This window comes from Cygnus atratus, chromosome 1 (genome assembly GCF_013377495.2).
Source record: "Cygnus atratus isolate AKBS03 ecotype Queensland, Australia chromosome 1, CAtr_DNAZoo_HiC_assembly, whole genome shotgun sequence".
Lineage (NCBI taxonomy): Eukaryota > Metazoa > Chordata > Aves > Anseriformes > Anatidae > Cygnus > Cygnus atratus.
Genome location: NC_066362.1, coordinates 65,218,914 through 65,231,847, shown reverse-complemented (window position 1 = coordinate 65,231,847; position 12,934 = coordinate 65,218,914). Strand labels below are relative to the sequence as shown.

General features: G+C 52.7%; 1 protein-coding gene across 2 annotated transcripts in view; it reads right to left on the bottom strand.

The window, feature by feature from the left end:
• The window catches only part of WNT5B (Wnt family member 5B), a 70,623-nt gene that overhangs the window by 30,729 nt on the left and 26,960 nt on the right, over positions 1 to 12,934 (bottom strand). The window contains exon 1 of one of the 2 annotated variants that reach the window (XM_050714460.1): positions 4,331 to 10,937. The exons of the other annotated variant lie outside the window; for it this stretch is intronic. Within the exon in view, the coding sequence (XP_050570417.1) occupies positions 4,331 to 5,797 (1,467 nt within the window). The 5' untranslated portion in view covers positions 5,798 to 10,937. Of the gene's footprint in view, positions 1 to 4,330; positions 10,938 to 12,934 lie in introns of those variants that run through there. 2 annotated transcript variants of the gene reach the window in all.

Below are 12,934 nucleotides of genomic sequence, written 5' to 3'. Positions count from 1 at the left end.
TTTAAGACAACGGGCTGTTCCAGGCTTAGTTGATTTTTGTGGACACACTTCAAATCTGAAGAAGTATTGGAAACCAACTTGTGAAGGACAACTGCAGCCACCTGGACATTTGACAGTGAACTGGTGACATTGGAACTTGAACCGGTCCCAAACCAGCGTCAGCTGAACTACTTGTTAAGCCAGGTACAAATTTTTTTTGGAAAGAAGAAATTTCCCCCCTGTACCTTGGGCTGTGGAGAAACACTTTAAACTGAGAAGTAGTGTAGCAGTGGGCTGGACAAAAAGACTGAAAAACCCAGCGCTTGCCAGTCACAGGAAATTAGCTAACGGATTTTATCAGGCTACACCCCAAACAGCACAAGCCTGCAACTTCTGCAACAAAACGATAGAGGCTGAGGCCATCCATGCCTTGTTTTGTTTCAAGGGTGGGAAGTAAAGCACCGCCATTTTAAATGACAACCTAGATCTCCAAAGCCACCGGCATGAATAAAGGACACCTTGGGGCTCCTACTTGCCTTGAATCACCTTGGAGCTCCTACCTGCTAGCCCCGGAGAAGGGCTAGCAGACCCTGGGCCTTACTGTTTTAGCAGTTTTGTGCCATTTCTCTCCTGCAAACCCAGTGGCCACCACTGATTGGTAAGGAAAAGCCAAATGCCACGAGATTCCTGTGAATAAATTCACAAGTTTTCCATTCTGTGGATGAAGTTGTAAAAATGCACAAAGCGTGTGGAATAGGGTGGCAGAAGAAAAAGAAGGAGAGAGAAGGAATATGTATTTGTTGTCTCTTAAATGATCAATTTGAGCTAGGTGCGGAACAGAAAAAAAAATGCCATCCTGCAAACTGGGAAGCAAAAGAAACAAGTAGAGAGACACTGAGATGGGAACTGCAGAAAGACCTGGCGGACGTTATCCCCAACCATGCAATCAAAGATAGGGGACAGACGATGGTGCAGCTTTATCGGCACCGATTGCTCCCAGTCATTGAAGCCACAAGTGAGTTATGCAGATCCTCCTGAACCAACGCCAAGGAAAACTGTCCAGCCTCCACTGAACACCGGTGTAATTGGGGAAAAAAAGAATGAAACATTTATCTGGCAAGTGCTTTCAAAAAGAGAAAGCGGCTGCTGGGAGCTGCTCAAGGGGCTGGAATGTCAGACATGGTTCCAGCGGGACAGATTAGCTGTCAGAGCGCGTATGAGGCAGGCAGAGATTTTTAATAAAATGCAGTTTATCACATGGTGGTTACCACCTCCTATTTGTACCATGAGATCACGGTAAACATGGCACTTATTTCTTTACTCCTGGAAATGCAAAATCAACTGAACAATCATATGATAAATTGCCCCTTTTCATGTACTTTTACTTTTCTTTCTATGCTTCTGTTTCCAAACATCTGTCACTTAGAGAAAGCATACAAAAATCTACTAGAAAAATATTTCGTCTTCCTTCCCCCCCCAAAAAATGTAGATTAGGATTAGGAATCCAAATTCCAGGGCAATTCCATTTAACACGTAAATCTTAACTGCTCACAAGGAGGCACAGGCACTTGAAGTATAACGTGAGAAAGGGAACTTCAGGGTCTCCAAAAAACGCGTCATCTATTTCTAACCCTTGCTGGTTACGCACAACAGGCACTTAAAGACACAACACAGTAAGATATAAAGAAAAAAGTACTTTGTGTTAACTTTTATGCCTTACAGTATGCCCTTCCCCGCTTCCCCCAAATGTAGTTTCAAAGTAAAAGGTTAAGAGATGGGAAATACAGCATTACTTCCATGGTAAGATTCTGTAACCAAATTCGGGATAATACGGTAAAAGACTTCATTAGCACTCTCTCGGAATGACTTGTATAACTTGCTTGTAGCTTTGCCAGTTATGAGTAATGCACCAATCACTGAGAGATACCAACACCACCTTTGTGCTGCTTTCTTTTCACGTGTTGCTTGATCTCCACAGACTCATCCTTCTTGCAAGCAATCCCCATCTTCAGCTGAATGACTCTCCCCGTGTCAGCCCCACGCAGCCCATGAGGTGCAGCACACGCCGTACCTCTCGCCTGCTCCTCACTTTACCTAAATTTTCCCTTTTGGGATGCAAAAATTCCCTTTTAATGTTTGAGATTTACCGTCCTGCTGCTCAGCAATACTCACCTAATCATTTTCATATTAACCCTGTGGTTAACCACCACCCTTGACAGTGCAAAAATATATAAATAACACCACGAAGATAAATTCCTATCAGGTGATACCTGGTGCAGTGTCTGTGTGGAGCCGTGTCTCTGTGATCATTAAAACCAGACCTACACTTCGCTGGATCACCCAGGAGTACAAATTTGATCGGGATCAGGCCAAGGCACATGATCACACTTCTGCTGAACGAGCCAGAGCACACGATATGGAGCCAGTGCCAATTTTATGCTGGCTTTATGCCAGCTGCAGGGGTGCAGACGATACCTGATCTGGCTGGAGTTGTGTACAGCGATACCTGATCCGGCATAAAGTCTGCTAGTAAAATGTTAACCTGTCAAAAACTTTGTGAACTGACTTGAGCAGGCAGAGTGAATGAGTACCAGGTCAGCACTTCGCATCATGTGGCCAGAGTGTCTTTGAGCCAACACTCGGAGTTCTGCCGCTGGATCGCGTGCGTTGCCAAACCACAGCCTAATGTCAGTGGCGATGCTTATACGCACTGGGATCTCGCTGCCGGATCACGGCCTAGCCGTCCTTCAACTCTTGTGGCCTCCAACTTAAAGCAGAAAGGAAAGAAGGCAGAATGAAAACAAAGCAGTTAACCTCTAGGTGGTCAACAGAGTCTACTAATGTGGGATCTGTGTGAAGATGGAGCCGCAGGTGTTTCTGTGGCAGACAGATTTAGATGACGAGCATGTTCTTTCAGGTTAGTCAAAGTCTTGGTAGAGAAAACATGCTGGTAACTAGGCTGATTTGAGTATTTTGGTAATCCAAACATTATTAAAGATGCAACCTGCAGTGTTGAACAAATTCAAACTTTATTTTTTTCTTTACTGTTCTTTGGCACGAAGTTCTTTGGCATAGCACCGCTCCTCCTAATACTGTCCTGTAAAGCCTTACCCGGTCTGTAGCAGCACTTGACCCACATTTTACGCTCCTGTGGCGGTGCCCAGGCCCGGGCACACGGGGCTGCCACCACACGAGGCTACAGGTTCAGACACTTCTCCCCTGACACTGCTGCAACTCCCCGAAGTCGCCCCGTTTACGCGAGCCCTTCAACCGCTTCCAGCCGCAGCAGACCGTCACCCGACAGCCATTTTCGCAAGCTTTCCCATTTCCGCGGAGGCCGCAGCAGCCGGGCCACCAACCCTACCCCCCCCCCCCCACCAAGCTCCCCCGGTCCCCTCACAGCCACACGCCCCTGGGGGGCGGGGGGGGGGGGGGGGCGCCTCCATTTTGTGCGCCGGGCGGCGCCGCAACGGTTAACGGCGGGGGGGGGCGCAGCGGCCGGGCCGCGCTGTTGCCGGGGCGACGGCTCGGAGTGTTCCGGACCGTACCATTGCGCAAGGGGCGCGGGGAGCGCCGGCTCCTCCTCCTCCTCCTCCTCCTCCTCCTCCTCCTCCTCCTCCCCCCTCCCTCCCGGCCGGAGCGCGGCGCCGGGGCCCAGCAGCGAGCGGCGGAGCGCGGCGCGGCGCAGCGGAGCAGGCGGCGGCGGCCGGGCCCGGAGCGGCGGAGTCGGTACCGGAGCGGCGGGGCGGGGCCGTGCCGGGCCGTGCCGAGCCGTGCCGCAGCCCAGCCTCTCTCCTCCTCTCCCCGCCTCGCTGCCTCCTCCGCGGGATGCGGGCGGCCCGGGGCCGCGGGCTGTGAGCGGCGGCAGCGCGGAGACAAAGGGAGGCGGCGGGGCTCGGCGGCCGGCGCCGGGGACGGAGCGCGGGGGCCCGCCCGCCGGGAGGCGGCACGATGCGGCACGGCGCGGCGCGGCGGCACCAGCAGCAGCAGCAGCAGCAGCAGCAGCAGCAGCGCGGCGGCGGCAGCAGCAGCGGCAGCGCGGCCCGCCCGGCGCGGCGGTAGAGGCGGCCGCAGGGCGCAGGGCCGGGCCGGGCCGCGCAGCAGCGTCTCCCGCGGGCCGGGCCGCGCCGCCCGGGCCGGCGATGTGAGGGCGGCGGCGGCGGCGAGGAGGAGGAGGAGGAGGAGGAGGAGAGCGGAGCGCAGCGGAAGGCGGGCGGGCCCCGAGCGGAAGCGGGCCGGGCCCGGCGGCGGAGCGCGGCGCCGGCGGGGGCGGCCGGGCGGGCGCGGGCGGGCGATGGAAACGCACATCTCGTGCCTGTTCCCCGAGCTGCTGGCCATGATCTTCGGGTACCTGGAGGTGCGCGACAAGGGCCGCGCGGCGCAGGTGTGCACGGCCTGGCGGGACGCCGCCTACCACCGCTCCGTGTGGCGGGGCGTGGAGGCCAAGCTGCACCTGCGCCGCGCCAACCCGTCGCTCTTCCCCAGCCTGGCGGCGCGGGGCATCCGGCGGGTGCAGATCCTGTCGCTGCGGCGCAGCCTGAGCTACGTGATCCAGGGCATGGCTGACATCGAGAGCCTCAACCTCAGCGGCTGCTACAACCTCACCGACAACGGGCTGGGCCACGCCTTCGTGGCGGAGATCAGCTCCCTGCGCTCGCTCAACCTGAGCCTCTGCAAGCAGATCACGGACAGCAGCCTGGGCCGCATCGCCCAGTACCTGAAGGGGCTGGAGGTGCTGGAGCTGGGGGGCTGCAGCAACATCACCAACACCGGGCTGCTCCTCATCGCCTGGGGGCTGCAGCGCCTCAAGAGCCTCAACCTGCGCTCCTGCCGGCACCTCTCCGACGTGGGCATCGGGCACCTGGCGGGCATGACGCGCAGCGCGGCCGAGGGCTGCCTGGGCCTGGAGCAGCTCACGCTGCAGGACTGCCAGAAGCTCAGCGACCTCTCGCTCAAGCACCTGGCCCGCGGGCTGGGCCGCCTCCGCCAGCTCAACCTCAGCTTCTGCGGCGGCATCTCGGACGCGGGGCTGCTGCACCTGTCGCACATGAGCAGCCTGCGCAGCCTCAACCTGCGCTCCTGCGACAACATCAGCGACACGGGCATCATGCACCTGGCCATGGGCAGCCTGCGGCTGTCCGGCCTCGACGTCTCCTTCTGCGACAAGGTGGGGGACCAGAGCCTGGCCTACATTGCACAGGGCCTGGACGGCCTGCGCTCCCTCTCCCTCTGCTCCTGCCACATCAGCGACGAGGGCATCAACCGCATGGTGCGACAGATGCACGGGCTCCGCACCCTCAACATTGGCCAGTGCGTCCGCATCACCGACAAGGGCCTGGAGCTCATCGCCGAACACCTCAGCCAGCTGACAGGCATCGATCTCTACGGCTGCACCCGCATCACCAAGCGGGGCTTGGAGCGCATCACCCAGCTGCCCTGCCTCAAGGTGCTCAACCTGGGACTTTGGGAAATGACTGAGAGCGAGAAGGTCAGGTGAGAGGAGGGGGGTGCCCCGAGACCTCCGTCTCCTCTGGAGGGACTCACGGACAGACTGACTGACTGACTGCTGCAACGGAGGAGAGAAAGAGAGAGAGGGGCACGCACAGAGCCATGCTACCCACGCACCCTGGCACTGGAGGGAGGAACACGGAGAAAGAGTATATATCCTTGAACCTTCTCTGCTGCCTAACGACCCTTGCTCTGGAGGAGGAGGAAGGGGGGGCAGGAGGAAAGAGAGAGAGCACCTCTCCTTTTTCCAGGTCGTGCCTCCAGCTCCACAGTGGGGAAACAGAGCTCCCCCACACCCACCCCCCAGCATCCTCTCCTACAGAAGAGGTAGAAGCCCACACTTATGCACTGGGGCTAGAGACACCCCTCTTTATCCCCACTCCCTGATTCCATCCCCTCGTGCACTAAGGATGGATAAAGATCGAGACCCTTGTTCTGCCATGTATTGAGAATAGCTTATTTTTGGTTTATGTAAAGGAGAGTGGGAATGGAGATGGGAACAAACAACAGCGGAAAAGGCTTCCTAGCTACACTAATGTACCCGGCCACCCAGTCGTCCTGCACTGGGCACAGACATGGCTTTTGCTTTTGGTTCTGTTTTTTAAAAGGAAAAAAAAAGCTAAAATCCCCACAAAAAAAAACCAACAACCATTCCACCTCTGCGCTTGCCCCTCCCCCATCAACTGGGAATTGTGACAGAAATACTGCTCCCTAGGTACATTGATTTTTTTTTTTTTGGTCTGTTTTTAATCTCCAGTTCCGTGTTATTCTCTGCTGTGGGTGGATACAGTTTCCCACTACTCCAGTTCTCCACTGCACTGAGAATAGGGATAGCTACAACCTCTCCTTTTGTATGTTTCCATGTCATCCTGCACTGTGGTGAAAGGAGAAGCCTAGGCACTCTGTTCTTTCTCCCCATCTCTCTGTACTGGAGAGGAAGATACCATTTCCTCCTACTCCTGTTTCTGTAGGGACTGGACACAGACCCCGGTTCTCTTAGACCTTCCCATGTACTGGGGGACACTGAGAGTTACCGAGAGACTCGTCTTCCCTTTCATCATTCTCTCTCTCTTTCTCCCCTCCTTCTTCTTGGCAACAGGGATAGACATATCCAGCTACATATCCATTCCTCTTCTTCGACTGGGGGCGAGTGGGTGGAAGGGGTGGCTAGCTGCCCTCGGCCCAGGGGACTTAAGGAAGAATCTCCAGCTTCATTTCTGCTTCATTTGAGATACTGTGACCTGTTTTTATTTTGAAATGCATAAAAAAAATTACTGCTACAAAAACAGCCTCTTACTCTCCCATCTATCCCTTGCTTATATCCTGTAACTGATCCCAGTTTTCCTCATTCATTCTCCTCTTTACAGTATTCGTTTTCTCACATGGTTTTATTTTTAAAGACATTTGAAGTTGCTGTTCTTGTGGATTTTTAAGTACATTTTTTTTCTGCTGAATATATTCTATATATATAAATATATATATGATGTCTGGCTACCTCGTTTTAATTTGTTACTTTTTTTTTCTCCTCAAAAACCCTGGAATTCTTACAGGAAAGAGATTTTGAGACTGAAACATTTTTGTGCCTAGACTGGAATAATGCCCCTTGGGTTTGTTCTTCTTTTTCTCTCCCCCCCCTTTTTTTTTTTAATTTTTGTTTGCTTTTAAGCTTACCCTGCTGTGTCCCACCCTCACATTCTGGTTGTGCCTCTCCGTCCCTCTTCACTGGGGATCGGGGACCCAAACTGTGCTTCTGCATTTTTTACTCTTCTAGCACAAACATGTAACGTGAGAATCCATGCTGAGGATTGGGCTACTGTTAACGGAAATGTGTAAAAATGCAAGTTGGTTTAAAAAAAAATTTATATATATAGATATATGCAAATATTTCCCCCTCCCCTCCCAAATCACCTACAAAAGGTCACTATGTGAGGCTTCCTGTTTGTGAGTGGAGAGAGGAGCAGAGCAGGCCTGCAGGCCCCGAGGCTGTAATGTGAAGGGGAGGAGACTGAAGTTCATCTGTCTTATCTCTGTTCTGTCAATAAAATGGAGCTGGTTCTTTAGATTTTTTTTTATTATTATTATTATTTTAAAGAGGAAGAGTAAGTTTTTTTGTTTTATTTTTTTTTTTAAGAAAAATATCTTGGCTTTTTTTTTTCTTGTGTGTTCAAAATCTCAAATCCTCCACAGTAACAGGCCAGACCACGGAGTTAACGCAAACCCAGAGACCCCTATGGATTAATTGTACTGTTTGTGAATTTGTATAAAAATAACAAAGATCCTCTTAAAACATTTTATATTCTTACAGTAAAAGGTTAAACTGATATTTATATAATAAAAGAGGAAATATGAAGTATGTTTTTGAAAAAAAAAGCCGTATCTGTGTTGTCTGTGCTTTTTGAAGAGGTATCGACCTGTCTTGGTTTCGGTAAGCGTGCTGTGCAGCTTGTGCAGAGGGGTTGGGGCTGCTCTCAGTTCAATGAGTGACCGCTGAGGGAAAGGAAGTGGAGAGTCTGGTCCCTCCTGTGCAGGATGTTGAGTAACATCATAATTAAAAGTTTCTAGGGAAGGGTTTTGGTAGGACCAGCGCTGTCTGCAGGAGCGTTCAGCATCTAGAGAGAAACCGAGTAGGACTGCTCAGTGTGAGGCGTCTGCTCTGTCTGAGGTCAGACAAGCTGCACGTGCTGAAGTTTGCTGTCAAGCGAATTAAATATTTTGTGGTAGGGGAAGCCTGACATTTGGAAGGGGGAGCAGAAGGACTAGGTTTGTTAATTCTTTAAAGCTCCAGGAAGATGGCAGAGGTTTTTTGTGCCTAAATTGAGGCCCACCCTCGCCATCCCCTGTGGAAGAGCCATCAATAAAAACACTTCCAGCGATGACAATCACCTAAAACTGTGCTCTTGCAAGCGCACGAGAACCTGGGAAATCTGAAATGGCTCGGTTGGTTTCCATTGCCCAAGCAAAGATGAAAGTAAAGAGAAAGTAAAGTGGGGATGTTAAAAGAAAAAAAAATCTAAAGGTATCCTTTGTACTATACCATAATCTTTCTCTTTAATGTATGACTTTTAACCTGACAGGGTCCCTTTTAGACTTCCACGATGTGGGTTTTTTATTGTTGTTTGAGATGGAGCTTAAGCGGTGTTTATAGGGCATGAAACAAAGCTTTTCTCCCTCTAAGTCCTGCAGCAGGGCTTTCTCTCCCCCGCTGCCCCCTTCCTTTCTTAAAGGAGGAGTTGGGGTAGACAGAATGCGAAATGGTGGAAGAAGCTGGAGCCATTGTTCAGGAAAGTTAAAAGAGGAGCTGTCCTTGCTTGCTTGTTCAGTCATGCATACTGAATCTTGCCGTGTGAGGGTCCCTATGGAAAGGAGGAGGGTGATTCTTCCCCTCTTTTTAACATTCCTCTCCAGGCCTGGCTGTATTTAAGCTGCTTTCCTCTATGCCGAGGAGGGAGGGGGATGGTCTGAAGTTCCTGTACATTTGCATTTTAAGCACTTCCAGCACTGAGCAGGCCACTTTGTTCCCTCTGCGCTATCCCGCTCGCTCCGGCAGCCCGGGCGCATCGGGTGCTGCTCCAGGTGAGTCGGCCGCCCCACCAGAGGAGGTCCCCTGCGCCTCCAGGGCCGGCCTGGCCTCCATGCCAACCTCCTCGTCCTCAGACACTTTCGGCTGAGGCTGGACTATACGCGCTTCTTTGTCTCCAGCTCTAGCCACCTCTCTCTCCCCTCGAGTGCCGGTGCCTCATTTCAAAGGGGAAAATCATTTCTTTTTAAGCGGGCCACAGCTGTGCACTGCCTCCTCCCCACCATGAGAAGGGCCGACACCCAGGCTATCTTGAGATTTGGGCTTTGGGGGGATGTTGTTGTTGTCCCCCCCCCCCCCCCCCAACTTCCAAGCTTTCTGCTGGGAGTTCATCACAAAAGCTGCATTGTTCGCTGTAGGGAAAGCCACCACAATTGGATCTAATTGAGCCTGACACTATATCCATCTTCCTTCACTTGCAGGGAGGTGTGGGGTCTTTCTTTCCTGCGTTAAGAAAAAAAAAGTCTACAGTAACTTCTTGACTGAAAAAGAGGATGTACGAGCACTATAAACAACAGGAATTCAAGATCAGGTTCCCACTACCTCTGAAATTTAAATTCTAATAGGGGAAGTCAGCAGTTCTATCGAGGGATGGAGAATGATAGAGCTCTCACGACAGATCCCCTATATGGTTTGTTTCTGCTGGATTTGACTGAAAACGCTATCTCCTTATTAAGGACCATGTTCACATGGGTTGGATATCCGTGTCAAAAATGCCTAATAATTGAGTTCTGTAATCAGAAATAGGACAGTTTGTTTTTTTCCTTCCCTAAAAACAAAACAAACAAGAAACAACCAAACTTCCTTTCCCCACTTAAAAAAAAAAAAAGAAAAAAAAAAAAACAAACAGCCCAAAACATTGCCCACATGGCTCAGTATGCTATTTAAACGGAAGCCAAGCCTAAGGACACTGCTGAAACCGAAGCCTCCCTGAGGCCCCGCGCTGAGACACCACGGGTTGTTCCCACAGAAGGAGCAAGTGCTCCTCATGGACTGCCGTGCTCTGGTGCCCGGGAATGACACTTCCTTGGGCACAGATGCAGGCCTTACTGTCTGGCGAGGCCAGAGCTGGAAGAATGCATGTGTTTACTAGTGAAGAGAAGGGTTTCTTAAAATAAATAATCCATTGCCAACAACCATAGACCAATTACCATATGACTCCTCAGGGTAACAAGGAAACTTAATTCTCACTCTCCAGCCACTCTTGAAGTTTTGAACACGACTCAGTTGGCAACCGGGGTAGAAAGCCATAAAAACACTATTTGGAAGCGAGCTGGAAGTCTCCCTTCTGTGTCGCCGTGCTCACAGTGCCCCCACACTCCTCAGAGCCCCAGCGGCTTTGCCCTACCTGCCCCAACCCTTCGGCCCCTGCCGTGATGCTGAGCCCAGCGAAAGCGCTGCCAGCGCAGCCAGCCTCGCTGGTTGAGGTGGCCGGCCCTGCCCTAAAGCACCTACAGCTGTGCAAGCTGGGCGTTGAAACGGGGCCAGCCTGCTCCGAGCACCACGGCTCCGGCGAGCAGAGGAGCCACGCTTGCAAGGTGGTGGCAGGAAGTGGAGCAGGCGTGACATGGAGGGGAGATGGGCACAGGCTGGCAGCAGAGGATGCTGGCTCATGAGCTGCAGCGAAGCGCTGGTGTTCGTGGGGTCTCTGCTGCAGCAGCTGCGCCCCTGGCCAGAGCCTGTGGCTGGCTCCTCTCCTGTCCATCCTCCAAGGCCACATGTGGGGAGGGGGAGATGAGGAGGAAAAGGAGGCTCCACCTGGGTCCTACTGCCCTTGGACTAGCATATGGGAGGCCTGCATGTGGAAGATTTATACGTTTTACGCCCTCCTGCCCCACACCACAGTTTCGGCTGAATCCATTTGTTGCGGTGATTCTGGGGTCCTTTGTTTCCCCGTTAATAAATCATAGGGGACTGGGGACAGGTGTAACGCAAACTGCCTGGGGTCTGTGCTAGGATGAGAGGTTGTCTCCATGCAAATATAGCTACTGAACCTGCCCTTGGACTGTCAGGGAAGAGTTAAACTGAGAGCTGGGTGACCGAGACACCCAAAGTTTTTGGAACCAAAGCTAGAAGTTCACAGAGGCTTCCATTAACAGCTCAAAGGTAAGCGTCCCCCGAGTCTGCCAGCATCTCTACATATGTGCATGGGTTGCTTCTAGCAAAGCAGACTCTTTGTCTTCTCTCTCTCGATCCTCTACCTTAAATTCCAGTATTTCAGCCAGCAGCAATTTAACAGCGCCTTCTGTGGAGAACAGATAATCAATAAACCCAACTGGGTGGCTCTGGCTGTGTTCGAGGACCCCTAAGGACATCAGCGAGGCACCATGCCAGAGCTGCTGGTCGGGTTGCATAATGCTCCCTGCTGCGGCCAGCCAGAAAGGCCGTCCCACTGAATTCCCCAGCCCTAAGCTGCACGAAATAAAGAGCTGGAGAGGGTTTGTCGGGCTCCTATGCCAGAACTTAGATTCCAGCCATGTTTGGCAGTGACACAAGTGCTTCTCCCCCTCTTTAATTAAATCTACCAAATTCATTAGCTAAATGCCAGTCCAACCTGAAACAGCACTGCAAAGATTTCAGAAGATCTGAGTCCGATCTGTCCTTGTGACAGAACGATGAACGGAAATGGGATTTTCCTAAAAGACTTCCTCAAATCTTGGGTGTGTTTTGGAAGGGGTGTCAGAAGTTTAATATCAGGGACATGTGCTCCAAGCACGTATTTCCATACGAGGGTTTCTGAGACATAAACCAAGCTCCTGTTCTGCTATAGAAATGAAGGCGGTCAGATCTAGAAATGGCAATTCCTTGTCATTTTCCTCCCCTTGATTCTTGTGTCTCCAGGATTTGAAGATGAAACGATTCCCCCTGCCCCCTCCAAGCTTAAAAAATAAATAAACAAACAACAACAAAACCCTATAAATAAAATCTTTCTATCCGAGGTTCACCCTCTTCCTCCCCTTTTCCCCAAGCGCCCAAACTTTACAACCCCCAGGTAACTTAGGCGGTCTGGCAGGTTGGCACCAAAGGAATACAGACAGCACTACGAGGCCACACCGATCACAGCTATGTAGCCAGCGGCCTCTCTTCTTGTTCAGTGAACTAAAACGCCAAGCACTCAGCAGCAATAAAAACCTGCCATTATCTCCTTTCATGACAGCTACAGTTGCACTCCCGGCGCCCCAGCTTCAGAGTAAAGCACACGCATCCTTCAGCGCTATAAATTCCCCCTGCCACATGTCAAAGGGAAGTCCCGTAAGGCTGCTCGTGCCACCGGGGAGCTGGCTTCCTCCTCTCCTCCGGGCTTGTGACGGCGTCCGAGACGTGACGCCTGCTGCTCAGGAAAGCCCGCTCCGGCAAACCTTCGGCAATTTGCCCACAGCGCCCTACGTGCCACCGATCCCTAGGCGCGGTGGCAGCGATGGCGCCGCTCCCCTGGCAAACACCCAGTAAAGCAGATGGGATGAAACGATAATCCAGAAAACTAAAGGCAGCCCATGCTACAGACATGCTTTTCTCCAGAGCTTTGGGACAAGCCCCTCCAGGCCCTAGCCTCTTCTCAGATGCCCTGCCAGGTGGCCATGCGCTGTCCCCACCTCAGCACAACCCTCCCTGCGCAGCGAGCCCCTCAGCGCGGGGACACGCCGCGGACACCCGTGCCTCGGTCACCTGGGGCAGCCAGGCGGCCCTGGGGGGCTGCCCCCACCGAGGCAGCTCTCGGCCGGCTCAGGCAGCAGGGCAGGGCCCCAGCTCGGGGCTCAAACACGCCGCCGCCTCACGGCCACCCCCGGCCGCCACCGGCTGCAGGCGCGGCGCCGCCCCGCCAGGCGGCAGCATTGCCCGCCGAGTGCCGCCCTCCTCGGCCCGCCCGGC